This window comes from Semicossyphus pulcher, unplaced genomic scaffold (genome assembly GCF_022749685.1).
Source record: "Semicossyphus pulcher isolate SPU_LCO1_2020_fin unplaced genomic scaffold, fSemPul1.0.p SCAF_17, whole genome shotgun sequence".
Taxonomy (NCBI): domain Eukaryota; kingdom Metazoa; phylum Chordata; class Actinopteri; order Labriformes; family Labridae; genus Semicossyphus; species Semicossyphus pulcher.
The window spans coordinates 26,856,540-26,882,995 of record NW_027211681.1 but is presented as its reverse complement, the minus strand read 5'-3'; the positions used below and the strand labels follow the sequence as shown (position 1 = coordinate 26,882,995).

The 26,456-nt window shown below is 43.1% G+C and overlaps 1 protein-coding gene across 1 annotated transcript in view; it reads left to right on the top strand.

The window, feature by feature from the left end:
* LOC138594311 (slit homolog 1 protein-like) overlaps positions 1-26,456 on the top strand; it is an 84,038-nt gene that overhangs the window by 45,268 nt on the left and 12,314 nt on the right. The window contains exons 11-27 of the mRNA XM_069665371.1: positions 224-295; positions 1,799-1,870; positions 3,265-3,408; positions 3,509-3,672; positions 6,105-6,128; positions 8,390-8,534; positions 8,976-9,050; positions 10,786-10,929; positions 11,162-11,305; positions 11,398-11,564; positions 11,810-11,948; positions 13,189-13,257; positions 16,230-16,301; positions 18,521-18,592; positions 18,802-18,873; positions 22,106-22,269; positions 26,196-26,320. Coding sequence (XP_069521472.1) covers positions 224-295; positions 1,799-1,870; positions 3,265-3,408; positions 3,509-3,672; positions 6,105-6,128; positions 8,390-8,534; positions 8,976-9,050; positions 10,786-10,929; positions 11,162-11,305; positions 11,398-11,564; positions 11,810-11,948; positions 13,189-13,257; positions 16,230-16,301; positions 18,521-18,592; positions 18,802-18,873; positions 22,106-22,269; positions 26,196-26,320 — 1,864 coding nt within the window. The remainder of the gene's footprint in view (positions 1-223; positions 296-1,798; positions 1,871-3,264; positions 3,409-3,508; positions 3,673-6,104; positions 6,129-8,389; positions 8,535-8,975; positions 9,051-10,785; positions 10,930-11,161; positions 11,306-11,397; positions 11,565-11,809; positions 11,949-13,188; positions 13,258-16,229; positions 16,302-18,520; positions 18,593-18,801; positions 18,874-22,105; positions 22,270-26,195; positions 26,321-26,456) is intronic.

Here is a 26,456-nt window from a genome sequence, read left to right as displayed (position 1 = left end):
ATGGTTCTATATCTGTAGGGATGTTTTCTCTTACATTATCAGACACTAAGAATAACAGTCTGAGCCTGTTTAGTGGACGTACCTTTATCAGGTTTTTCACATTTACATCCAAACAAAGATAATGCATTCACTAGTTTAAATTCAGCAAAACGATCTTTATAGCTGCTGTGAATAAAGTCTGTATATGTGTGTGTATGTGTGTGTGTGTGTGTTTCATTCCCAGAGACCTGAGCAACAACCAGATCTCTGAGATCGCTCCTGATGCTTTCCACGGCCTCCGAGCTCTGAACTCCCTGTGAGTACCAACACAAACAGTGTCTGCGTGTGTGTGTGTGTGTGTAAATGAACTGTTGGAGTGTTAAGAGAGTGCCACTATCAATATGTGTTCACATATGTTTATATTAAGCCTGTTTATAACTCCTTATGTCTGAACAGCAGGGTTTAGTGCCTCTGCATAATTCAAAAGCGGAGCCTGCTTTCTATAAACAGAGAAATGAAATGAAATAGTAGGACGTATAAATAAACACTGTGGATGGTCTGCGGGTCTGTGATGTGTCAGAACTGAGCCTATGTTGTGTTTGGTTTTGGTTTTATTGTGTTTATGTTTTAAAATATATACATGATTGTAGTTTTACCCATAGACTGTATATAAGAAGTGGATGAAGCCTCCAGGTCTGAAAAGAGAAGCCAGTGCAGAAGAACCTGCATTTTCTCTACTGGCCAGCAGGGGGCGAAAAAGAAGTCTGATTGTATCGAAGTCTATGAAGTACCATTAAAACATATTGTGTAAACGTTCGGTTGCACCACAGACTGTATGAAAAGATGGCTGACATGACAGCTCACTCAAAGTGAAGCCAAACCCTCTCTATCGCCCCCTGCTGACTGGCTGCAGTATAGGTTCTTAAAGCCCGCCTCCTCCATGTTAACAGATGGGACATGAGTTAAACACATTTTTCTCAAACATGGTTTCTGTCATTATAGTTAGTTCTTATCATGCTGATTTATGCCCTAGTGTTCATTTTTCTGACAAGTTTACTTTTAATTAGTTATTTAACGCTATAAAAAGGGGGCGTGACCTCATGATTGACAGCTCTGTTGACAAATGGGGCTCCTGCAGCGTTCTGTTCCCGAGGAGCGGCGAGAGTAGATGTTACTAACACTAACACTACAGTCAGTGAACTTTCCATATCTGCTTCAGACCAACACAAGAAGCTGCTCTGCTGTTAAATACGACCACGTGCGGGATCTTAAAGTTAAATGTGCGTTTTGGTTAGCGGAAGGGGCGGGACATCGCCAATCTCCACTGCACAGTTTCTGGCTCTAAAAGACGACACCAGGGCAAGATGGCAGCGCCCGCCTCAGGGGGTATTTTGGCTTTAAATAAGTACAATGAGATTAGATGGAGATGCATGTACTCGAATGCATATACGTACTATAAGACACTGTGAGGAGTCGGCTGTAAGTACATTTTAATTTAAGACTTGTATTTGCTCGTCAAGATTAGCTTACCAATAGTGGATTTACCTTGCTGAACAAGCTAGTTGTAGCATTAGGCAACGTAGCATTAGCCATCCCTTAGCTCCTCTGCTGCTCTTGTCAAAATATAATCACTTCTGGTTCTAAAAAACAAGATGGCGACAGCAGAAATGCCAAACATGAGTCCCAAACGAACAGTGATTTTGTCCACTTCTTATATACAGTCTGTGCTTTTACCAATGCAATAGCAGTATTTATAGAAAACTAATAATGCCAAAATCATCGTAACTAATCATTGATCAATGTGAATATCTCTGTGCAGGGTCCTCTATGGCAATAAGATCACTGAGCTGCCCAGCGGAGTGTTTGACGGCCTGGCCTCTCTGGAGCTGCTGTGAGTCCAAACCACAACATCCATGTGTTTGTCTGAACCGACTGTGTTCAACACAAATGATTTCTGGTGTCAAAGAGCTGGACCGTGCCCACGTGTTACTGGAAAGTCTTTTTCCAAGTGGAGCTGATGTGAATCTGTTTCTCATAATGTGCTGGACACCTTACCTCCTTATGTTCCACACAGTGCATTATGTTAAACCGTGCTGGAGACATGGACGGGACCGTGGTCGAATAAAGACTGACTGTGTTTTACAGAGATTCAATCACCTTTATTTTTACGTTTGATAAAACAGAACGGTAGCTTTAAAAAACAACAGATCTACAGTCGGAGAGAGAGAGCAGCTGTGGTGGAGCGACACAGACAGGAAGTGAAGAGAGCGAGCCCCGTTAATGTAAAAAAAGCAGTGAAACAGAGACCGTACGACCCGCAGGAAGGGACAGGGTTTAGTTTTTATAGGCCGAAGTCGACTGTGTTGGCTGAGCTCCTGTCCAGCGATGGACGGTCAGAAACGTCCCAAACAGCAGAGTGATGGTAAGAACCACAGCAGACGGGCAGATCCTCTGCAGACACAGACAGCAGCTCACTCTCCTGATGAGTGATGATGAAGAGGGAACATTTGAATATAAAATCCTGCTCGTTGAGCCTTTCATTGATATTAACAGTCTGTCAGATGTGTTTAGGGACTTGTTTCCGTAGCAGCTCTGTGTGAAGGTGTGAAATTAAAAACAAGAAAATTACCTCATTTTTTGGTCCGAGGACTTCTAGTTTTGTTGCCGTGGTAACGAAACAGGTATCTTGTTTTTTACTACTATCATATTGCAGTTTAAATTCTGGTATCGCGACTTTATCGTAACACTATAAAGACTCACTTTGTCTTATTTTATGATATTTATTTTTCTTTTCTTTGCAGTCTTCTTCTTTTGTTGTTGGTTTTCTTTCTGTTCTTTTTTTTTATCTCATCCTTCTTTTCCTCCATCTTTTCTAACCTTTGAGTCTAATCTTCACTTTTATTTTAATTTATTTTCTAACTTCATCTCATCGTTTCCTGTTTTATTTTTATCTTTCACTTCCCTTAATTTACCTTTCCTTTATTTTGTGTTCTTTTCTCGTCCTTTCATTATTTAGAACCGAGCATTTAAATTTAAACACCCCATCAGACATGCAGGAAGCTGTTCAAGAGTTTGTGAGTTTTGTGACAGGAGTGACTCATATTATTAAACGAACTCTCTCTGGACGGAGCCCAACAGCTCTTGTGCTTTTTACTTTAACCACATCTTCGCCTCACATCAGCATTATTGTTTTTGCCTGTTAACCTCGCTGTCTTCTGTCTGTAAAGCACTTTGGTCATGTTGTTCTGAAAGTGCTCTGGACTTGTCTCGATGTTCTCTTGTCAGGTTGCTGAACGCCAATAAGATCCACTGCATCCGAGCGTCTGTGTTCAAGGATCTGGAGAACTTGGCTCTGCTGTCGCTTTATGACAACAAGATCCAGAGTCTGGCTAAAGGCACCTTCAGCTCTCTGCACAGCATCCAGACACTGTAAGGAAAACCACGGTGCTATTTTAAGTTGCCTTCTGCTCCGTTCCCCTCCATCCAGTCTGATCTGACTGATGTGCTGCCCCCTGTGATTTCCCATCAGCCACCTGGCCCAGAACCCCTTCGTGTGTGACTGTAATGTGAAGTGGCTGGCCGACTTCCTGCGTTCGAACCCCATAGAGACCAGTGGGGCTCGCTGCGCCAGCCCGCGCCGCCTCGCCAACAAACGCATCGCGCAGATCAAGAGCAACAAGTTCCGCTGCTCTGGTCAGTGTGTGTGTGTGTGTGTGTGTGTGTGTGTGTGTGTGTAAGGGAGAAAGAAGCTGTCAACTACAGTTGAAAGCATAAGATGTTGAACTGCAGCAAAGCTTCCCTCAAGAGAAATATACAACGTGTGGAAGGAATGCAAAACCATCCTTTTGGTACACACGTTCCCTATTAGCATATATATTGAAAATACATATGTATTTATATTCTGTCAAACACATACATGTCTTTTTTTTTACTGTAGCAAAGACTGTTGCATGATGCAGGGTTTGTACAAAGTCTTGTAAGCTATTCTAACATTGGTGTCAGACGCTTGAATACAAATATACAGCTTAAAAAATGCTTAATTATCAACATCATCAGGGTTTCATCTACACAAGCACTCACTTACACCAGATTTCTTTTGACAGCCAAACTGTCGTCACTTTTGTAAGCTGTCTCCTGGCTTCTTAAGTCACACAGATTAAGATTGACGCAGGCAGAAATGTAGCTTTAAGAGTCTGGACGTGAAAGTTCCTTTTTTTACTTTGAAAAGCTCTCCATGATCCAGATCCAACAAGAACTCTGCCGCCTCTTTCCTTTGAAATAAACCGGGTCGAGTCAGATAAGGCCCCGTGTCCACATAGCGCCTTTTACTGGCAGAAGAGCGCTGGGATGACGTGCTTGTGCGGTGAGAGAAAAACGCTTCACATGGGTTTTGTTTCTATGACAACAATAAGTTGAACTTACCACAGAGCTAACAACAAGCTTACACATGTAGGGTGATAAAAGCACAACACTTAGTGTCCGGCCGATGTGCTGCCTCAAACGGGCTTTTTGGTCTCCTGTTTGTCAAGTACAGCTCCAGTAGACGGAAACGGCCACAACGAGGAGTGGCGCCACATTTGATTGTTGCCTAAAAAAAACGTCGGTGACAACACCAACACCTTTCTGATAAGTTCAGAGTTTTTTTTAACTCGTGTGCTCGGAGCAGCCGCACAAAAAAGGCGGCTCTCTCGGCGGTCGCATACGCTCTGTCCTCACTGTAACCAGGTGAAAAAACGCTCAGAAAATGTGGACACGGGGCCTACGGTGTAACTCACACCACATTATTTAAGCTTAAGAGAGCTGTGATTAGATTCTGTTAATCCCGTCTATCCCACGATGCTCCAACTACAGCGTCACCAACCGCTGTTTGTCTTCGGCTGTGCTGTAAAAAACTACAACTAACTGTTTGAAAAAGAGGGATACCAGGTGCTCACGGTAGCAAGTTGTTGAACTCCAGGTAAATGCCAGGTGCTCTTGAAGGCTAAAAAACTGTTTGATTTTATTTCTTTCTTTCTTGTTAAATTTTCGTCTTCCAAGAGCCTGAAACGTCTTTTTCCCTGACTGCTACGGTCCAAATGTTGAAGTGTCCTTGGGCAGGACACTAAACCCCAAATTGCTCCTGAAGGCATAAACATCAATGTGTGAATGTCCATAGATCCTGATGGGAGATTGGCATAGCCGCCTCTGCCATCAGTGTGAGAATGTGAGTGTGAAAGGTTAAATGTGACACGTAGTGTAAAAGTGCTTTGAGTGGTTTGAGGGTAAGGAGCTCAGACATCCGGAGGGAGCTCGGAGTAGAGCCGATACTCCTTCCCATCGAAAGGAGCCAGTTGAGGTGGCCCGGGCATCTGATAAGGATGCCTCCTGGGCGCCTCTGTGTGGAGGTTTTCCAGGCAGGTCCAACTGGGAGGAGACCCCGGGGCTGACCCAGAGCTCACTGGAGGGATTTTATATCCCACCTGGCCTGGGAACGCCTTGGGATCCCCCAGGAGGAGCTGGAAAATGTTGCTGGGGAGAGGGACGCCTAGTCTAACTTGCTCAGCCTGCTGCCACCTTGACCTGACCTCAGATAAGTGGAATAAACTGGATAATAAAATAAAGTGTAGTGTAATACAGTATAAAGAAAGAAGAAATGGAAAAACGTTGAGATTGAAAGAGAGAAACAGTTTGGGAGGTAATGAGTGAAAGTGTGACCGAGTACTGAACACTTCATCTCACCAACAGTAAACCAGTAACCAAAAGCTCCAGGCTGTTTGTCCTCAGCCACACCGTCCCAGTGTGAGCAGCCAGCCGCTGGCCGCTGAAAACATGTCCCACTCTCTGATCAGCACATGAAGTGCTCCTCGCTGCTTCAGTCGCCTGCCAGGCCTGGAGAGAGAGCTGCTCACAGGCCGACACATCGCTCCCATAAAACAGCCAAACATGGAGACAGATTGTTTCACGCCTGCTTCCATGTTTAACAGTGTTAAAGAGGACTGATGCTGCCAGACCGCCAGGAATGTGTGTGTGTGTGTGTGTGTGTGTGTGTGTGTGTGTGTGTGTGTGTGTGTGTGTGTGTGTGTGGCCTTTAAAGCTTTCAAACCTTTACACTGACTTGGTTTTCTTTCTCTTTCCTTTCATTGCAGCCAAGGAGCAGTACCACATCCCAGGTGTGTATGTTTGTGTGTGTCTCCTGGACTGACAAGGCTCTTAGAAGTGTAAATGAATTTAACCCAAACAGTGTCACTGGATTTAATGCCAACAACAGGCACTGGGTCAGAACCAGAATAAGACATGACTGCTTTAAATGAAATAAGTGATCTCCTCAGGCCTGTTGGATAAAGATAAATCTGGTTAAACGTTAACAGTTCAGTCAAAGAAAATCTCGTTGTAGTGCCTCTCTTTAAACAAAACTCATGTTTATCTTAAAGCCCCCCCTCCAGTGAACATCAAGTGTTTAACCTTGTAAACATCTCCATGTGGTGTTCTTCAGTTGACATATCAGGGACAATCAGCATCATCTGCTTTTAACCTGCAGTGTACCAAGGACAGGCTGAACAACATGTTTTCAGATTGGCAGGTTCGTGATGTCACAAACCTAAGGAGCCAATCCCGCTAATGGACGGGGCGACGCTATGCATATCATTATGTGTAACCTATGGCAACCACTTCGGCGATGCGCGAGCCAGCTGTAACCATCATCGTAATGTTTGCAGACTCACTACTGACTGCTAACGTTAACGTTACTACTACTGATTACTATATTTCAAGCGAGCTAAGTTTCAACAAGTCGCCACTAAACGATGGCAGAGACGTGTTTTGTTTTTGCGATGGAGGGGGCGGTTGGAATTCTGCATAGTGGGCGGGGCCTATGCAGATTCATGAATTTTTAATGAGGCAGAAGGAGGAGATGCTTTGGGAGGATTTTTACAAGGTAATTTGATGTATTTTGTAGAAAAAAACATATCAGACACAATTTATTATTTCAAGCAGAGCACTTTATATGTCTTAAAACATGAGTGGAGCTGCTCTATAAGAAGACACGGAGGGGCGAATGGGGGAACAAGTTCTGGACACGTGTTCTGGCCACATGTGTATTTCTGTTTTGATGCAGCGATCCAGTTAGTCATACTTTTTAAGTTCATAATATCCTATATTTTCTTTGATTCATACAAAAACAATGTTTCTATTATTGACCAAAAACAGAAACACAAAACGGATACCCTCAACTGAAACAATCCAGCTGCACGCTGACAGGGTCAAACTGTTTGCTTCTAATGGCACACCTGGCTGCCATCACCTGCAGCGTTGGCTTCATGCACATAAACCTCCGCCCAGTGTGCGGTGTCCGAATTATAAACTTGTACAAAACAATCTGGTACAAAGTACCTCATGCAAAGATAAAATAAAGACAAATAAAAACCACATTTAGGCTCCGACACTAGTTTGCTTCATTTTGTTAGTTCGTTCACGATAATTCAACAACTAAACTCAAAACACACTTTGGTTTGGAAGCTGTTCTGAATTTACAATCTGCTTGACTTTAAACTGAGAACCACGAAATCTGACTTCTTGTTTCTGCTGCTGCTTCACTTCATCTACCAGAAACACTCCCCTACTATTTAATGCACACGCATGTTCTAAACATGACAATGTTATGAGTTTGAAGAGGGTCAGGTGACCTGCGTGTGACATTTGGATATGCTAAACTAGGCCTTAACACAAATTTAGTTTAACAGGTGAAGATGTGGGATCTATTATTTTAATGTTTTTAGGAGGATTCCTTAAGATAAGATCAAACTTTATTAATCCTAAAGGAAATTATAGCGGCAGATAGCTCCAAAAAACACTGTGCAATACAAATAATACAAAATACAAATAACTCAAATATAAGTGAAAGTATAAAATATTAAGTGTTTGGGTTAATGCAAAAGAGACGGGGCCTAAAAGAAAAAACAATATTACAATAATCATCTATAAAGGTAGGCAGGAAGTAATGGTGGCAGTCAAACTGACAGCAGTATTGACAGTCCTTGCACATGTTTGCAGCAGCATCTGGAGTATGCCTCTCAGTCTCTTCCTGTTTACAGTGAGCTCTGTGTGATGTAACAGCTTTATGTAAACTGGAATATTGATTATCATTAGCCATGTAAACAGCTTAGGATGCTGCCTTTTACAGAATAAGGAAATTTTTTAGACATAAAGAAAACATAGTTTCACATATATTTCTTTATTTTTAAGCTTTAAAAATAATCTGGAGACGTGTTTGAGTAGATGGTTTAGGAGAGGATTTGATCTCTGTAGCCACGAGAGAGATTACATCTGCTGTGTAAATCTGTTAAACTACATGTTTACAGACTTCCTGAAACGATGCACTCTTAATCTGATGCATCCGTGACCCACATGAGTCCTTTCCTCCGTGTGTGTGTAGGAACTGAAGACAGGCGTCTGAGCTACGAGTGTAACAGTAAGCCCGTGTGCCCCGCTAAGTGTCGCTGTGAGGCTAACGTGGTCGACTGCTCCAACCTGAGACTCACCAAGTTCCCCGAACACCTGCCGTCCTCCACCGAAGAGCTGTGAGACTAAAACACACTCACCTGCACACAGAACACACGCACAGCCTTTCTATGTGTTTCTGCCCTAACACAAATATACTGTAACTTGTCTTTATCGATCAATAATATCGGCCTTGTTGAGGTATCGGTCTGACTCCTTTACAGACAGTTTCTGTTTGCAGGATGCTTTTATCCAAAGTGCATTCTGACATCTGCAGTCCCTGTGCGGTCCTCACTGTTTGTTACGTTCATACTTCACGACTGCACGCATGCACACACTCAGACATATGAATCCACACATGCTGCACACAGAGGAACATTATGGAGATCCATGTTGACGTGTGTGTATGGACTCATCCTGCATGGATGCACACTCAGCGGACACACACACACACACATTCCAAACTAACGATGTTTGTGCTCCGTCCTCCTCCTCGTGCCCGCTCCCTGTGACCGTCCCAGGCGTCTCAACAACAACGACCTCTCCGTGCTGGAGGCCACCGGAGCCTTCAAGGGCCTGACGCAGCTCAAGAAAATGTAGGTCACTCAGAGAGACTTCAACAATGACATCAAAAGAAGTCATCCAAAGACACCAAGCTAACTCATTGTCTAGTTTTACAATGCAAAGGGAATGCTTTTAAAGTGTTTTAACTGACCAGCCATGTGGGTTATAGTTATATAAGTGAAACTGCACTAATGGGACATGTTTTTATGAGGTACGTTTTATGCCCAAACAACCATGAAGGCTGTTTGACCCTTGACCTAGAGATTGTAGTTACTGCACTCTGTCTCTGCAGAAACTTAAATAAAGTTAACAGCAATTTAAAAGTATAATTTTGTTTCTTTTAGGCTTTTATAATGTGTTTTCTACGACGATGTATGAGGGCATTTGTTAAAACAAGGCCGGAGGAGAAGAGATATAGTGCGAGAAAAAACTCAAAAGTGATTTGAGTCGTAAATGAGCCATAATTAAAGCCATACTGTTTTAAAGTAGTTTTGTAATGCAGGTTTGTTTCCTTCCGGTATCCGTCATGAGGTCATAGGGTAACTGTCATGTGTGATGGTAACCCCCAGGGAGCGTAGAAACGTGTGTTTCTGCAGCAGAGGCTCGCTCAGTCTTTCTCCTCTATGAAGTCTGCTTCTTGTGCGCAGAGAAAATATTTGTGTAGCACCTTTTAAAACACACAGTTACAAGGAGCTTCACATACACGAGAGAGTGCACATGTAAAATCCTGCACAGACAGACAGGCAGAAATACAACATGTCTGAAACAAGCATACTAGCATACATTCAAACACATAAACAAGTATGACAGACAGACAGGCAGGATATAATAAAACGCTAGAAAACTGACCACAGATTCGGCAGACCTGATGTTACACTAAACAGGCTGAATCTGATCGGAGCTCCGTGCCATGCACGCCTGTGTGAGCAGCAGAGCCAAAAGGACAGAGGAGACACAGGTGAATCAGAGGGAGGGGGCCGTGAACCACAGCCTGCTTTTGGGGGGTCGCAGATGTTCCTATAAACACGATTTCTGTTTTGTTTCTTTAAGTTTATAACTTTATAATTTCATAAATTTGCTTTTTTTTTCTGGCTAATTAACGACTTTAATCTCTTTTTGAGTTTTTTCTCGGAATATAGGTTTTTTTTGTTGTTGTGTTTTACAGTGGCCCTAATACGCTGTCGTAGTTTTCAGTGTAAGAGATGTTTACGTTTTGACATTAGTTATAACTGTATTTAACAGTATTTAAAACTCTACTACATGTGATGCCATATTTTATTTTTTATTTACGTTCATTTCCTTTTTTACTTAATCAATCATCATTTTTCCATCAATTAAACTTTGCATCCTTTAATTATCATTAACTGTGTAACCACAGTGATCGCCCTAGAAATGATCAGGTAGATTCTGTCATCTAAAGGTTTCAAGGCTTTTACTTTGACAGGTACATTGTTATTTCCTGTTTCATCTCTTGACAGGGATGAAATATTTGCCATTACATGTCAGTGTAAGCTTTGAGGTCTTATTCCAAAGCTATTCATATGAACCTTTTATTTTAACGATTCAGCAATTTTTTATAGAATATTTTTCTCTAAAACTGAGCAAAGTTAAAGTCAGAAACTTTGTCACAAGATACAACACGTCAAGAAGTTTATTTTCAGGTATAACTCTATTTTGACCATAAATGTAGCTTGTGCGGTTAGTTTGGACCAACTGAAGAAAATGTCTCCTAACTCCTGGTTCCTTCTCTTTCTTCCTTCCTTCTAGTAACTTGAGCAACAACAAGATCTCCGAGATCGAGGACGGGGCGTTCGAAGGGGCCTCCTCTGTGATGGAGCTCCACCTGACAGCCAATCACCTGGAGTCTGTGAGAGGCAGCATGTTCAGAGGGATGGAGGGGCTACGCATGCTGTGAGTTAGCTTCTCGATACTCCTGTCATTTTAATCATCACAGAGATTCGCTCAGTTAGACCCAAGACAAACCAAAGGAGGAGGATGGGAGGAGTGAACGTAGCCGCTGGGTCTGAACAGAGTATCATCTAAATGTAGGCAAATTATTGTTTGTTTTTCTGTGTGTGTGTGTGTGTGTGTGTGTGTGTGTGTGTGCGTGTGTATGTGCGTGTGTGTGTGTGTGTGTGTGTAGGATGCTGAGGAACAACAAGATCAGCTGCATCCATAACGGCAGCTTCACAGGTCTGGCCAACGTCCGGCTGCTCTCCCTCTACGACAACCAGCTGAGCACCATCCTGCCGGGAGCCTTTGACACCCTGCCCAACCTGTCCACGCTGTAAGTCTCACACACACACACACACACACACACACGCTTGTTTACTTCTTATTCTCTTTGCTTCGTACTCTACATCTCTTCTGCTCCGTCAGGAATCTTCTGGCGAATCCATTTAACTGTGACTGCCGGCTGTCCTGGTTTGGGGCGTGGCTTCGGAGCCGACGAATCGTGACGGGGAATCCTCGCTGCCAGGGCCCCGCCTTCCTCCGGGAGATCCCGCTGCAGGACGTGGCCGTGCCCGACTTCCGCTGCGAGGACGGTGCGATGAACACACTCAGAAATAAACGCACAAACACTGTCACTGTAACCGCCTCCACCTACAAAGCAGCTTTTATAGCTAAGCTCATTCCCCCCTGACATCAATACACTTTTATTGATCCTGGTTTGATGTAGACAAAGGTGAAAAAGCAGGTGGATTTTAGCTACAATATGAGTGACGTCTGAGGGCCAAGTATCGTCTCTAGACAGTGAGCTGAGCCCTACCTTCCTGTCTTCTCTGTTCAGGCTCTGTTGTGGACGACAGCAGCTGTGCTCCGGGGCCGCAGTGTCCCAGTCAGTGTGCCTGCATGGACACGGTGGTCCGCTGCAGCAACAAACACCTGCAGGCTCTGCCCAGAGGACTCCCCCGCAACGTCACCGAACTGTGAGTCTCAAAGGAGCAACTTTTTGACCTCAGTTGCATCTTTTTTTAATCACATGACTGAGGAAAAGGAAAGGTATCCAGTAATCAAGTCTTCTGTTTGTTCAGACTTAATTTCATCAAGGCAGGAAATCCAGCCCTAAGAACAACACAGCAGGTTTATTACGGATACAGTCGACATCTTATCTCAAAGCAGGGTGCAACATTAGGCTATTTATTTATGTTGTTTACCGTGTTCGTGTGCACTAGCTTCATTTCAGCTCCATGTAAGAGGCTCTGTCATCTTCGGTGCAAGTGCAGCAAAAGGCTGAAATGCACAAAAGATGTAGGGACAGAAAAACACTCAAACTGTTCATTCAGGAAACTCAAGCAATGGTTGAAACAGGAGAGAGAAATCCTCTCGACACAGCAACGAGGTCTAAAAGATTACAGAGAGCGTGTTCAACACTTTCTAAATTTGAAAGGAATAAAAATAAATGTCTAAATTTAATGTCTCAGATCTCGGGCAAAACCACGACAAGATACTTCTTGAAATCCTCTCACAAGGTCTACAGAGAAGGTTCGTTATTCAATACTTTCTAAATTTGAAAGGAATAACACTTTAAACAAAGTATCTTTAAAATAATTGGTTAACTTACGTGGCGCTAATTATGCTAGCTAATGAGCCCGCTAGCTACCTGTTGCTAGGCGACAGGAGCGGCGTAATGGTAGACCAGACCGTCTCATTTCAGTTCGGCTTTAACGTCTGCGCAGGCTGTGAATGGAGCATCCTCCGTGGACCGCCTCCTTCGAAGGCTGCAGCCCGTGGATTGGGACACAGCTTCTGAGATGAACACTGACTCACGTTTGTAACAGAGCCTCTGATTGGTGGAAAGGCAGCCGGAAGTGGCTGAGTGGACGACTAATAGTTTTCAACATGGATAAATAATCAGAAGAAGATGTGTTGGATTTATTATCATGGATACACTGTGCAGAGTCTCCATACGGACTCTGTAGTTTAAAGATCATGACAGAGAGACGATCGCACCGGAGCCTCGTTAGAGTTTCTAGCGTGCAGCGATCTGGAGGTATTAAAGGAACAGTGAACATTTAATTTAATTCATCAGCAAGAAGAAAAAACAGGAACCTCTTGACTTTGTGGCGACATAATTTCGTATTATTCAGAGATGACCTTGGAGTGTCTTCATGGAGGATGTGAATTATTCTGCAGATGCACAATAAATATCTGCCTTTGTCCTCTCAGGTATCTGGATGGAAACCAGTTCACCAGCGTTCCTAAGGAGTTGGCCACGTTCAAATACCTGCAGCTGGTGTAAGAGGCACTCGACTGAACACTCACACTGATCCTCACACTCCAGCAGCCCTCAGCCGCGTCTGCAGACACTCCATCACAACCACTGACACTCACTGTGATTACACTTCCCTGCTCTGCTGACTGCATGAACACATCTGCATTCAGTGAGGGACTTATTTATTAATACACAGAGCAGCCATGATGACAGACTGTGATTGTTTCGTCTCTCATCTGTCACATTAGATTTAAAGCAAAGACTAAGAGATTGAACTGCTGTCAGAATGAGATCTTGTTTTGGGTCGTAGAAGGGCGAATGAGTGAAATGCACGTCCATCCGTTAATCCATTATCTATACCGCTTATCCTGCTGGAGCCTATCCCAGCTGTCATTGGGTGAGAGGCGGGGTTACACCTGGACTGATCGTCTGTCAATCACAGGGCTGACAGATAGTGACAGACAACCTTTCACGCTCACACGGGCAATTTTAGAGTCACCAATGAGCCTAACGAGCATGTCTCTGGACTGTGGGAATCAGCACATGCACGGGAGAACTCCACACAGAAAGGCCCACTAGGTCCGAACTGGGGTTAGAGCTAGGTGGCTTCTAACCGTGAGGCAACAGCGCTAACCGCTGCAGCACTGTGCAGACCTGGAGTGCACGTGAATGTACAAAATAGATACATAAAAGTTTGATGCATGCACGTCAGCCTGAGATATGTGCATCCAAAGTGTTCAAAATGACTTTTTGCTCAATATGAAAAACTAAAGCAACATTTTACACATATTTTTATACATTTTAAAATCCATCATTTGGGCAGAAAGCTTTTTTGGGAGAGGTCGTTCATGCTGCCTAACGTTACACACCTTACTTTACTTCTACAGCATCATTTACAATCAAACTTCACTGCCTTGCTATGCTCCTATAAGTACTGACTTTACTTTGACCTCAGTTTAGCTGATCTTATGTATCACTGCTACAGACCTGGGGTCCGTTTCAGAAAGCGGGTTTAGTGAAAACCCCGGGTTTGTTAACCCTGAAATGAGGGAAACCTCGGGTTTGCCGTTTCAGAAAGAGAGGTAACTTTAACTCTGAGTTGGTTACTATGGTAACTGTGTCTGTGAACCTAACCTGGTCGCGAGCAGGTTTTCTTCAGGAAACTCTTCGCTCTGTCTCCTCCCTCTAGAATATAAAACCCTCGTTCGACTTCCTCATTCATTCAGCCCGTCTCACGCGTGTGTTTGAGCGGTTACCGAATTAAAAGAAGAAACGTTGCGTCTCTGTGCTGCTCTGACCGCTTTGCAAACGTCTTTTATAATTATGATAAAAAAATCAAAAGACAAATCTGTGTCAAAGTCATCTTTTTGAGATTTTCCACCACCACTGCCGAGAGCGCTCAGATAAGACACCGTAAGTTATTGGATTTTTTTTATTTAAACTAACACATTCAGTTTAATCAACATGAATTATAATGTATGTGAAGTCAGCATCATGTTAGGGATAAAGCTAATGCACATTAAAACAGCCACTGAATGATATTTCATTAGTTTAATATTCAAAATCTGACTGAAGTGAGGTTCAGCCATGAGCCTGTTCTGCCTGAGCCGCACCTTTCAATGATGTTCTGGTTTTTTATTTTTAACTGCTTCCATGTACGTTTCTCTCCCGCTGCATTGTTCCTAAATTAATATACATTTTAGCTTCCGGTCGTGTTTAAGTATTAAATAAAAAGACCAGTTCAAACTTGCAAATTTACTCAAGCAGCAGTTTCTTCCCACGCCGCTTCTCTCTCTTTTGCAGCTGCAGCCGTGTTACTTTATGTTTCTAAAAACATGCTCGTATTCGCTGAACGTCCGCGTGAGGATTTCGAGCTCCGCTGGTGTGACATAGGAGGACCTCTTTTTGTGTACCGTTGCCATGGTGAATCGTGGTATCGGGGCTCCATTAATGCTGGCTTTTTACAGTCAGCGTGCACGCACTTAACTCCGGCTGAACCTACTCAGAGTTGATTGAACTAACTCTGATCAGCTGTTCTGAAACCAAAAAGCCAGCGACTTTTAACTCAGAGTAAGTCAAACCACAGTCCGGGGTTAGACTGAGGGTTTGTTGAACCTCCTTTCTGAAACAGACCCCAGATTAAAGGCAGGAAGCCCTCAAAACAACACGATATCATTGACCTACTGATCTCTGTGGGTCTGAGACTTCGGTCAATGAAACCAAATATTAAATAAAGTTTCTTTCTTTTATTGCCTAAAAATGTTGTTTTCAGAAAACCGCAGGATTTTATATAAATGATCCTTACACTGCGTGTCTGATGTTGATGTAAACACGCTAGATTCAGAGGAATTATTTGCTTATTTACAACCTGATACCTTTCTATTTGGTTTCTAATAGTGAGTGTAAATAGTGACCACTCGCTCATCTATGCTGCAAAATCTGTTATTCTTCCGGCACCAGCGCTGTCCTTTGATGTAGTTGTTTGCCATGAAAGACTACAGGAGATTTCAGCCTGGATTTTTAGTCCAAGTCTGCAAACTAGCTGCAGAAGTGCGCTTTTTTTTGTTTCTTTTTCACGAGTTGTTTCTCCTACAAGTTCTGCATGTCGGAAGTATTCTGCATGTATAAGAGCTGCATGTGCAGACACACCTCTAAATCAGTGTAGTTATAAAGACGTCCAGCAGGGGGAGCTGTGGACTGTGTAATTGACTGTGTTCAGCTCTTTCCAAAAAGCTTCATGTGCTCATAAAGAATCACAATCACACATGAACTTTTTCATTTCATCGACTTATTAATTAATCTGCAGCATTTTAACTGTTCTGATGGGAGGATGTGTGTGTGTGTGTGTGTGTGTGTGTGTGTGTGTGTGTGTGTTATAGAGAGAGAGAGAGACTGCAGTGTGTGCGTATGTGTGGGTACAGTATGTGTTTGTGTGTGTAATGGGGCTCCTGCAGTATATCGGTTGTATTGATCTGATTGACCTTTGTCTCTGCAGAGATCTGAGCAACAATAAAATCAGCTCCCTGTCTGACGACTCCTTCTACAACATGAGCCAGCTCACCACACTGTGAGTCCACACACACACACACACACACATGAACAAGCACACACACACCTAAAAATGTCCTTTGATTAAAGATTAAAAATAGAGATTCAAACTAAATAATGTTTTGCATTTTAGATAAAGACGAATGAAGGATTGTTTTCAGCAAGCCAAAGACAGCTGCGGGTACATTTCACCTGTTGGCGGTTCAAGTGTTAAATCAACATCATTATTACCTCTTTCAAAGAGTCTAGACTGTGCAAATAAGTCTGACATTTCCAACCAGAAACTTTTTCCCCAATGTAGAATAATGTTAAATATGTAGAATAATGTTAAATATGTAGAATAATGTTGAATATTCTTTATTAAAGACGTATTTTAAAGTAGACAGACTTGTCAGTCATATTGGTGTAAAATCCACAGAAAAGGAACAAACAGATTTCCAGCTCCGGTGGAGTTTTCCTCTCTGGCATCAGTATCACCACATCAGTCAGGCTCTAATTCAAATGTTGACTTAGTGCTGGCTGAGACAAATGTGATGGATTTATGAAGCTTTACACGACCTTGCCTCTCCGTACATCAGAGATCTTCTTTCTTTTTATGTTCCAGTCAGATCACTGAGGGCTGCCTCTCTTGTCCCTCATGTGTCCGTCAAAAGCAGCAGCGAGAGAGACTTTTGTTTTTGTGCCCTAAACTGTAGAACTCACCGCCTCTGGATATCAAACAGCAAACTTTAAAGACTTCTCTTTTTAATGTGGCTTTTAATTTAGAGTAAAAAGTTTATTTACTGAGTCCAAAACAAAAAATACTCTTAGATTTCCCTTAAAAACATAAGCTAATTCTTTCATTTACAATATGGATGGTGAAAGGAGAACTGCACTTTGTGTATGCTTTGTTTATCTGCGGCTGAAACAAGAAACAACAAAAACAACAAACGCACATGTGCTCATAAAGTTCGGGGAGCCTCTCGTTGTCAGTATTGCTCCTGTTTTCTTGTTGTGTTAGGGACGTACGTCACATCCGGTTGTAAATTCTGTCGCGGAGGACGACTAAAAGTTAGAGCAACTTTAACTTTGGACGGCGACGTCGACCTCTGCCTGCCTCACCACATTTTACCGTCCTGCTCTCGTCCACTAAAATGACATCCGGTTTGCCGTCTGCCTGAATCCATGTGAACGCAGCACAAGATAAAAAAGCAATATGATACTAAATATGTACACCAGGTGTTTTTAAAGAGCTGTACAGATGTGCAGGTTTGTGCGAGATGATGGTAGTCCAAATGTTTAACAGTATAAAATGAAAAGCAGTGTGACGTAAACAGACAGTATGGAAGTTTACAAACATGAAGACAGCTGAGCTGAGTTTAAAAGATATCTCGGTATCTGGAGATTCTTTATTCTGTATTTGGATCCCCGTTAGCTTGCACAGTGGTCGCTAGTCTTCCTGGGGTCCACACAAAAACATTAACATGAAACACTTTAAAATCAAACAGACACAACAAACAGAATCAAACCTGAGATCAGAAAATAAGTGAAAGTGTCTCCGCACAGAAACAATAAACAACAGTGGCCTGTAAACAAAGCAAAACAAAATATTCTCAAACAACAATAAACAAAGAAATCTTTATCAGACTCATCAGTTTTTATTTAGAGAGATAACGCCGCTGCAGCAGCACAACATCAGATGATCATAACTCATATCCTCAGAGCTGCAAAAGCACCAAACAAACAGAAACAGGCTTAACTCACCTCATCAGTGATGGCAGCATGGCGTGTCCTGCTCTGTGATATCACAGCGAGCAGCCTGTTGTTCTGTTCTCTACGTCGACAGAAAATCATCCCGTTATCACGAGAAAACCAGCGCAGTTACCTCGAGATAACGAGATAAATAAGATCTCGAGAAAACAACCAGAAATTACTCGTTATCAGGGGAAAACGGAGTACATAAAATGCACGGATCCATGTCCGCTCAGGGCTTCCGTAGTTTTTGATGGTAAGAGTATGATGGGTTCAGTCAGGCCTTTTTCCAGCTTAAACACAGTGTGGAGATCTGTCTGGCTACGTGCAAGAATCAAAGGACGACATGACGTCTGAAAGTTGCATGTTTTCACTAAGTTGTGTATCTGTGAAGTCGTGTTGAAGTCGGTGCCTCCTGCTGGCGAAGCTTCAGCTGTAACACGTGCATGGAAGAGGTCAGTGCTTCTTTATGTTTGCATTGACATTGTGTTGTTTCTCCTGCGGCAGGATTCTCAGCTACAACTCTCTACGCTGCATCCCTCCTCTGGCACTGGGCGGCCTGCGCTCTCTGAGGCTGCTGTGAGCACACACAGACACACACACACACACACACACACACACGATTCTGTCTCTGGCCAAACCACATCACTGTCTCTCCCTGTTTTATTCCAACAAGCGCTCATCTGTTTCTGAGCTCTGAGTGTTCTTATCTTGTTCAGCTCTCATTGTGGTCTCTTGAGTTTTTCCAGTTTGACTGTTTTTGACCCTCCTCTGTGTCCGTCTTTCAGCTCTCTCCATGGCAACGACATCTCGGAGCTGCAGCAGGGCATCTTCAGCGACGTGGCCTCCCTGTCTCACCTGTAAGCACTCAAATATACATGTGGAAGCACGCACACGTACACGCGTAATGACAGTAACAGACAGCAGGGTCAGTGCCCGCTGACAGAATGAGGTCTGTGTGTGTGTGTGTATGTGCGTGTGTGTGTGTGTGTGTGTGTGTGTGTGTGTGTGTGTGTGTGTGTGTGTGTGTGATGCAGTCCCCTGCCTCCATGGCTCCAGTCAGATAAAGTCCAGTTCTCAGAGAGTGAGTGGTTTCAAGTGGCTGCCTGGCGGATTGAATTAGCTGCAGAGATCCATGGGTCTATTGATCTGATGTGTGCGTGCGTGCGTGTTTGTGTGTGTGTGTGTGTTTGTGTGTTTGTGTGTGTGCGTATACAGTACAATCATCTTCAGTCAAGCGTGACCCATGTGAGTCAATGTTAGGATCTACAGTAAGTGTGGAAGGAGGAGAGGAGAGCTGGATGGTGGAGTGGAGGCTGAATGAAGAGGAATAAGGAAGGGAGGAGACGAGGAGGTGATGGAGGGCAGGAGGAGGGAGGAGATGATGTAGGGCAGGAGGAGGGAGGAGACGAGGGAGGAGATGATGTAGGGCAGGAGGAGGGAGGAGAGGGAGTATTTTATTTGTCCTCTGAAGCGTGGCATCAACTTGAAATAAGACCCTGCACACTTTCAGTCAGGATAATGAACCAGGCTGTCAAACGATCTCATGTAAATAATTCTGTGGACTTTTGAGGTTCCTCCTCGGTGCTGTTTGATGATTTGTGGAGTCGGAGTTTGATGCTGAAGCTCCACATTTAGCACAGACATATAACCCATGTGGGCTCTGGGAGGCCGTTACAGTACAAAGTCTGTATCTGGTATCAGATGAAGAAACATCCACATGTTATCAAATCAAATCAAACATGGATTTTAAATGACCAGAAAGGACAATCACAACTTTCTACTTCTTCTTCTTCTCCTTGTTGTTCTTCTTCTTCCTCTTCTTGTTGTTGTTGTTGTTGTTGTTGTTCTCTTTCTTTTGCAACTTGTTCTTGTTCCTCTCCATGTCCTTCTTCTTCTTCTTCTCCTTGTTCTCCTGCTTCTCATTGTTCTTGTTCTTCTTGTTTTTGTTCTTGTTCTTCTCCTTGTTGTTTTTCTTCTACTCCTCTTTGTTCTTCTCCTTGTTGTTCTTCTTCTACTCCTCTTTGTTCTTCTCATTGTTCTTGTTCTTGTTCTTCTACTCCTCTTTGTTCTTCTCCTTGTTGTTCTTCTTCTACTCCTCTTTGTTCTTCTCATTGTTCTTGTTCTTGTTCTTCTTGTTTTTGTTCTTGTTCTTCTACTCCTCTTTGTTCTTCTCCTTGTCCTGCATCTTCTTCCTCTCCTTGTTGTTCTTGTTCTACCCCTTGTCTTTGTTCTTCTCCTTGTTCTTGTTGTTCTTGTTCTTGTTCTTTTTCTTTGATTGAGGGCAAACTGCAGCCAGGTGGAGCAAGATAGTGAAGCTCTGACTGCTAAGCTATCTGTCGGCCTGTTCTATAGCTTGACTTCAGTTCCTTGTAATCAAAATGAACAACAACACAATGTTGTAATTATGGCACTATTTGCACCAACGCTGTGTCCTGCCCTTCCACTCCACGGCCAAGATGGCCACCGGTGAGGGAGAGAAGTGTCCGGCATTTCTTACCCAACTGTTTGCCTTTAGTCCTCATCACGTCCTCACAGGGCGCTGCATACTGACCTAAATGTCAGTTTGAACACATTAAAAATAGCACCTGTTAGTATGAAAAACATGAACTGATGGTTTCTAGGTGTGCCTAAATGTTTCTTATGATCCCCCATAGTAACAGGACAAACTGCGTGCACACAAATACAGCACATTAGGTCAACATGTAACAGGAAGTCGGTCTAAGAAAGCACCGGCGTAAATTATCCTTAAAAGTCGGACACTCGGCAGGAATGTGCTTTAACTCGTCTTTGTTGACCTCATGGAAGCATCAGTGATGAACTGGAGCTGGTCACGTGATGCTGTGTGTTTGTCCTCCTCATCACTTCATCCTGATGGAGTTTAATCGACTGAGGAGAATCGAAAAACTCCTCCACATGAGCTGCTGGTACCCTGACCTTGTTCTGTGTGTGTGTGTGTGTGTGTGTGTGTGTGTGCGTGTGTGCGTGTGTGCGTGTGTGCGTGTGCGCGTGTGCGCGTGTGCGCGTGTGCGCGTGTGCGCGTGCGCGTGTGCGTGTGTGCGTTACATGAGTGATATTTGATCCCACGCTGGTCTCTGATAATCTTATCAAGTGAGTCAATGGACCTGATCTAAAGGCACATTATCAGCTCCATGATTGTGTGTGTGTGTGTGTGTGTGTGTGTGTGTGTGTGTGTGTGTGTGTGTGTGTGTGTTTGTGTGTGTGTGTGAGCAGAGCTGTGAGGACTGTGAGCTCCACCGTGTGGCTCTGACGATTAGTGCAAAAATATGGATGCAGATTCTTCCCCTCTTTCCTACCTTCCTTACTTCTTTCCTTCTTTCTTTCTTTCTTTGTATCAGTATATTTTTCCTCTCTTTTTTTCCCTTCTTTTTTTCTTCTGTTGTCTTCTTTTCTTTTTGCTTTAGTGTGTCTTTTTTCTCTCTCTCTTTGTAATTTGTTTTTTTTCTATTTGTTTTATTTCTGTCTTTTATTCTCTCTTTCTATCTCTCTTTTTCTCAATTTGTTCAACTTTTTTTCCGTCTTGCTCCCTTCATCTTTTTTCTTTCTTCATTTCTGTCCTTAGTTTTTTCTTTCTCTCTGTATTTTTTTCTTTCATTCTCATCTTATTTTTTTGTCTTTACCTTTATCAGTTTGCCCTACTTCCTTTCTTTTTCTCTTTCTTTCCTTCTTTTATTCTCTATTTGATTTCCATACTTCCTTTTTTGTCTTTGTCGTTTCTTTTTTGCCTCCTTTCCTCCTGTCCATTCTTCCCTTTCCGCTATTCATCTACACTGTTTTTCCCATCACCTCCTCTCCACCTTTCCTTATCCCTTTTCCTTTTCATCCCTTATTTTAATGTGCATTCTTCTCTTTCCTGCTTTGATCTTTTCGTTTTATTATTTTTTCCTCCTTTCTTTCTTTTTTTTCCTTCGTTCGTTTAACTTTTATTTTTTAACTATCTACCTTCTTTTGTTTTTCCCCACCTCCATGATTAAGTCTCTCCATCAGTCCTTTCCACCTTCTTTCCTTTCTCTCTTTCTCAGAACCTTGCTGCGGTTTCCTCTCAGTCTCTAACTGTTGTGTCTCCCTCAGAGCGATCGGAGCCAACCCTCTGTACTGCGACTGTCGGCTGCTCTGGCTCTCAGACTGGGTGAAGAGCGGCTACAAGGAGCCCGGGATCGCCCGCTGCGCCGGGCCCCGCGGCATGGAGGGAAAACTGCTGCTCACCACTCCCGCCGACAAGTTCCAGTGTGTGGGTAAGCTGCTGAGAAGTCTCCCTTATATAAACACACACACACACACACACACACACACCTACAGACTGCACATGAAGTATAAACTCCACAGTGTCGTGTTCTCTCTCTCTTCTGATCATTTCTCCACTTTCTTTCTCTCACTTAGTTTCTAAAAGTCAAAAAGACCTTTGTCGGCTTTTTAAAACATTTTTTATTCTGTTATTTCATCTGTAAAATGATCTAAGAGAACAAGCAGTCACATCTTGTCGCTTTGTATTAGATGATATTTGATCAAAAAGCTTCTTCATCGTCGGGGCCTTCATGAGGAGTCGTCTGCTTTCACTCCTACACACCTGCTGCAGCACAAACTGTCTTTATCTGTGAAGTCAAAATCTGCAGGAAACAACCTTCAGACACACTTGTACAGTTTGAACTCCGAGGACTGTTGTGTGATGCTTTGGGCAATGTTCTGCTGGGCAGGGGCGGATCTAGAGGGTGGCCTTGGCCCCCCTTGAAATCTGATTGGCCACCCCAAAATCCTAAACTATGATTGGCTATTTGCCTTGTCAGAGGTGGGACTTATGTTAAAATCAACTATTCTGTCTGTGTTCATTGTGGCGCATTTCCTTTTGAACTTTAAATTGTCACTCTGGACATGCGTCTTCTTTTTGTGTCCTTGAAAAAATGAGCTTAGAGGATTTATTTGTTGCCGCTCTGTTGTGTTAATAAAACATTTTCAGATATTTAAATGTTAGTGATCTTTATGCCACCCCTGCATAAGTCAGTGCCCCAGTTGGGCCACCCCTGTCAAAAAAGTCTGCATCCGCTCCTGCTGCTGGGAAACCTTGGGTCCTGCCATTCATGCGGACGTTACTCTGACATGTACCACCTATCTGAACATTGCTGCAGACCAAGTTCATGGAAACAGTATACCCTGATGGCAGTGGCCTCCTTCAGCAGGATGATGCACCCTGCCACACTGCAGACATGGTTTGAGGAATGAGTTCAAGGTTGTCGACTCGGCCTGCAGATTCCCCAGATCTCAAAAAATGTGCTGGACAAACAAGTCCGGTCCATAGAGGCCCCACCTCGCAACTTACAGGACTTAAAGGATCTGCTGCTCACGTCTTGGTGCCGGATACCTCAGCACACCTTCAGAGGTTGAGTGGTGCCTCGACGGGTCAGGGCTGTTTTGGCGGTCACAGGGGGGCCGACACAATCATTAGGCAGGTGGTCATAATGTTGTGGCTGATCGGTATATTTCTGAGTTGCCGCTGAAAGTAGCTCTTGAGAAAGACAGAATGTCAAACAGATGTTCCCACTGTGTTCGAGCACAACCATGGTTGTAGTTATAATTTCAAACATGTAACCAGTTGACCCCGAAGCGTTCGATGGGAAATATTTCAGTCAGAATTTTAAAACAGTGTCCGTGCAGCTTCTTTGCATCTTCTTGGGTCAGATGCTCGAGTAGTTATCCTGCTGAGATTATACGGATCTTAACGTCTTCTTAAAACATTCTTTTTTGCATACTTAATGTTTTTCTTGGAGTTTTAAGTCTCACTGGTTGAATTTTCCTGCTTGTATTGTTGTTGTTTTTTAGCCTTTTTCCTTTTAATAATTTGTTAAAGAAACTTTATAAGACAGGCTCTAATCTTACTTCTAATTTCTGTGACTTCTGACGCTGCAGCAGTGAGATTTCCTCTGTGTGAAACACGGAGCTGATCTTTTATTCAGTGTTTCATATTTGTGCTCAGGGATTTCTTTCTCCTGTCTTCTCGTGTTGATGGAAACCTTAATTAATCCGTATTGAATTAAAGTTGTGATGATGCTAAAAACACGTCGTTAAATCTCGGAGGTTTGATCCCTCCCTCCTGTTAGTGTGAACTCTTTAGTGACGGTTTATCAGACCCCGTGTGTATCATGATCGCATCCTCACAGGCGCTAAGTGTTGAATATTTAAACATGACAATACTGTAGCGCTGTAAAATTCATTGTGAAAACCTCGCTGTAATTAATTCTTGCCCTCATTTCACATGAAGTCTTTAAACCAGGATGGAGCTTCTTTTCTCATCAATATCTCTGTCTTTGTTTTAGGACGATCAAAAACAGAGACGTATCTCATTTGATCAATGACTGTATTTAAAGATGGCCGACGTGTCTCCACCTCCACCACGCTATTGGAAAGTTCACTGACTGTAGTGTTAGTGTTAGTAACGTCTCCTCTCGCCGCTCCTCGGGAACAGAAAGCTGCAGGAGCCCCATTTGTCATCAGAGCTGTCAATCATGAGGCCACGCCCCCTTTTTACAGCATCAAATAACTAATTAAAAGTAAACGTGTCAGAAAAATGAACTCTTGGACATAAATCAGCAGGATAAGAACTAACTATAATGACAGAAACCATGTTTGAGAAAAATGTATTTGACGTGTGTTTTGATTTTATAGTTTGACTCATGTCCCATCTGTTAACGTGGAGGAGGCGGGGCTTATGAGCTACACAGCAGCCAGTCAGCAGGGGGCGACAGAGAGGGCTTGGCTTCACTTTTAGGGAGCTGTCATGTCGGCCATCTTTTTATACAGTCAGTAGTTTTACATTTCATGCTGCTGCACATTCAACTACAACTAGTGTGAGTATAATACAAAATAAAATCCCTGATTCTTTAAATTACACAACTATTGATATGATAAGTTTTATTAATATTACGGTAATGATACATTTTATTTATGTCACTGGAACAATTGCACAAATATAAAGTGTTGTGAAACATTACATTTTACTGAACCCTTAACTGTACCACATGTTAAAGGATAACTAAACACTAACCCATGTGTTTGTGTGTAAGTGACAAGTGGAGACAACAATTACTGAAACTGATCCAGTATTCAGGGAGGGAGCACCGGCCGGCAGCCGCGACATGAGATACAATGTTACTAAACGGGGCACCGCGCATACGCCAATATACAGCCACTAAAAGCTCAGACCGTTATGATAAGTGTCTGACAACACGGTGGCAGCCATGCTACTTTACCTTATGCTCTCTGCTGTTGTTGCAGGAAGAAGGAGAGAGGAGTGAGAGAAGACGAAGACGAAGAGGGAGAGAGGATCTTCAGCCATGACAATCTTTTAGACAGCACTGAGCAACGCTTTCTGTACTCCAACACGACAAACGGCACTTCTCCCTCTTCGTCTTCTCTCACTCCTCTCTCCTTCTTCCTGCAACAACTATGGTCTCACGCAAGATTTCAGCGCGAGACATGTCTGTGAGCGAGACTTGGTTACAGACGACAACAAGCTTGAGACACTAAGGCAGCATCGTGCAAAGTAGAACATAAATACAACAATAAATACAAGCAAATGTTAAGCAGACAATCAGCACAAGCAGTTAAAGCATGACAACTTCTTTCTGATGACATGCATCCATACATGTGACATTTTATTTACACTCGACTTATTTATCTTGAGAAAACAGCAGAAGTCGCTCGTTATCACGGCAAAACTGAGGAAATATTGTGAGGCTGCATGTCCGCTTAGGGCTTCCGTACTTTCTCGCACCAGGATCTGCTGATTTGACATTTCAGCTGATTATTTTTCATTTTTAATTCATTCAACAGTTCTTTATTTTCCTCTGTGTACTTGGTGCCTCCGCTACTTCCTCCTTAGTGCCTCCACTGACGTCAGATAAAAGCTGTTTGGCAGCACTGTCAGCCACTTTCAGGTCCTTCACAATCAAGCGAATCTTTGTAACCAGAGCAGCAGTAGCAGCAGAGCAATACAAAAGGAAGACAAATATTGTGAACGCACAAACAAGTAAAAAAATGTATGTTTTTAAGACAAATTGTTGCTCCTGTAAAGATAGAACTAGTAGTTATTAACAGCGATCATATTAATAATGACCTTTATGAAGATGAATCCTCTAACTGGCCTGATTGTGTTTGTGTGTGTTTTCAGGTCCTGTCGAGGCGTCTGTTCAGGCCAAATGCAGCCCGTGTGTGGTCTCTCCCTGCCAGAACCAGGGTCTCTGTCAAGTCCACCACACACAACAATACACCTGTACCTGCAAGTCTGGCTTCACGGTATGCGACTGCGTCTGTGTGTGTTACTGTGTCAGAAGCTGCGGAGAGGCTCGCGTGATCCAGTCAGTCTGTTTTTGCCTGCACCTTGTTACATGTAATCAAAAAACATCCCCCTGCAGATGCACAGCAATCCATT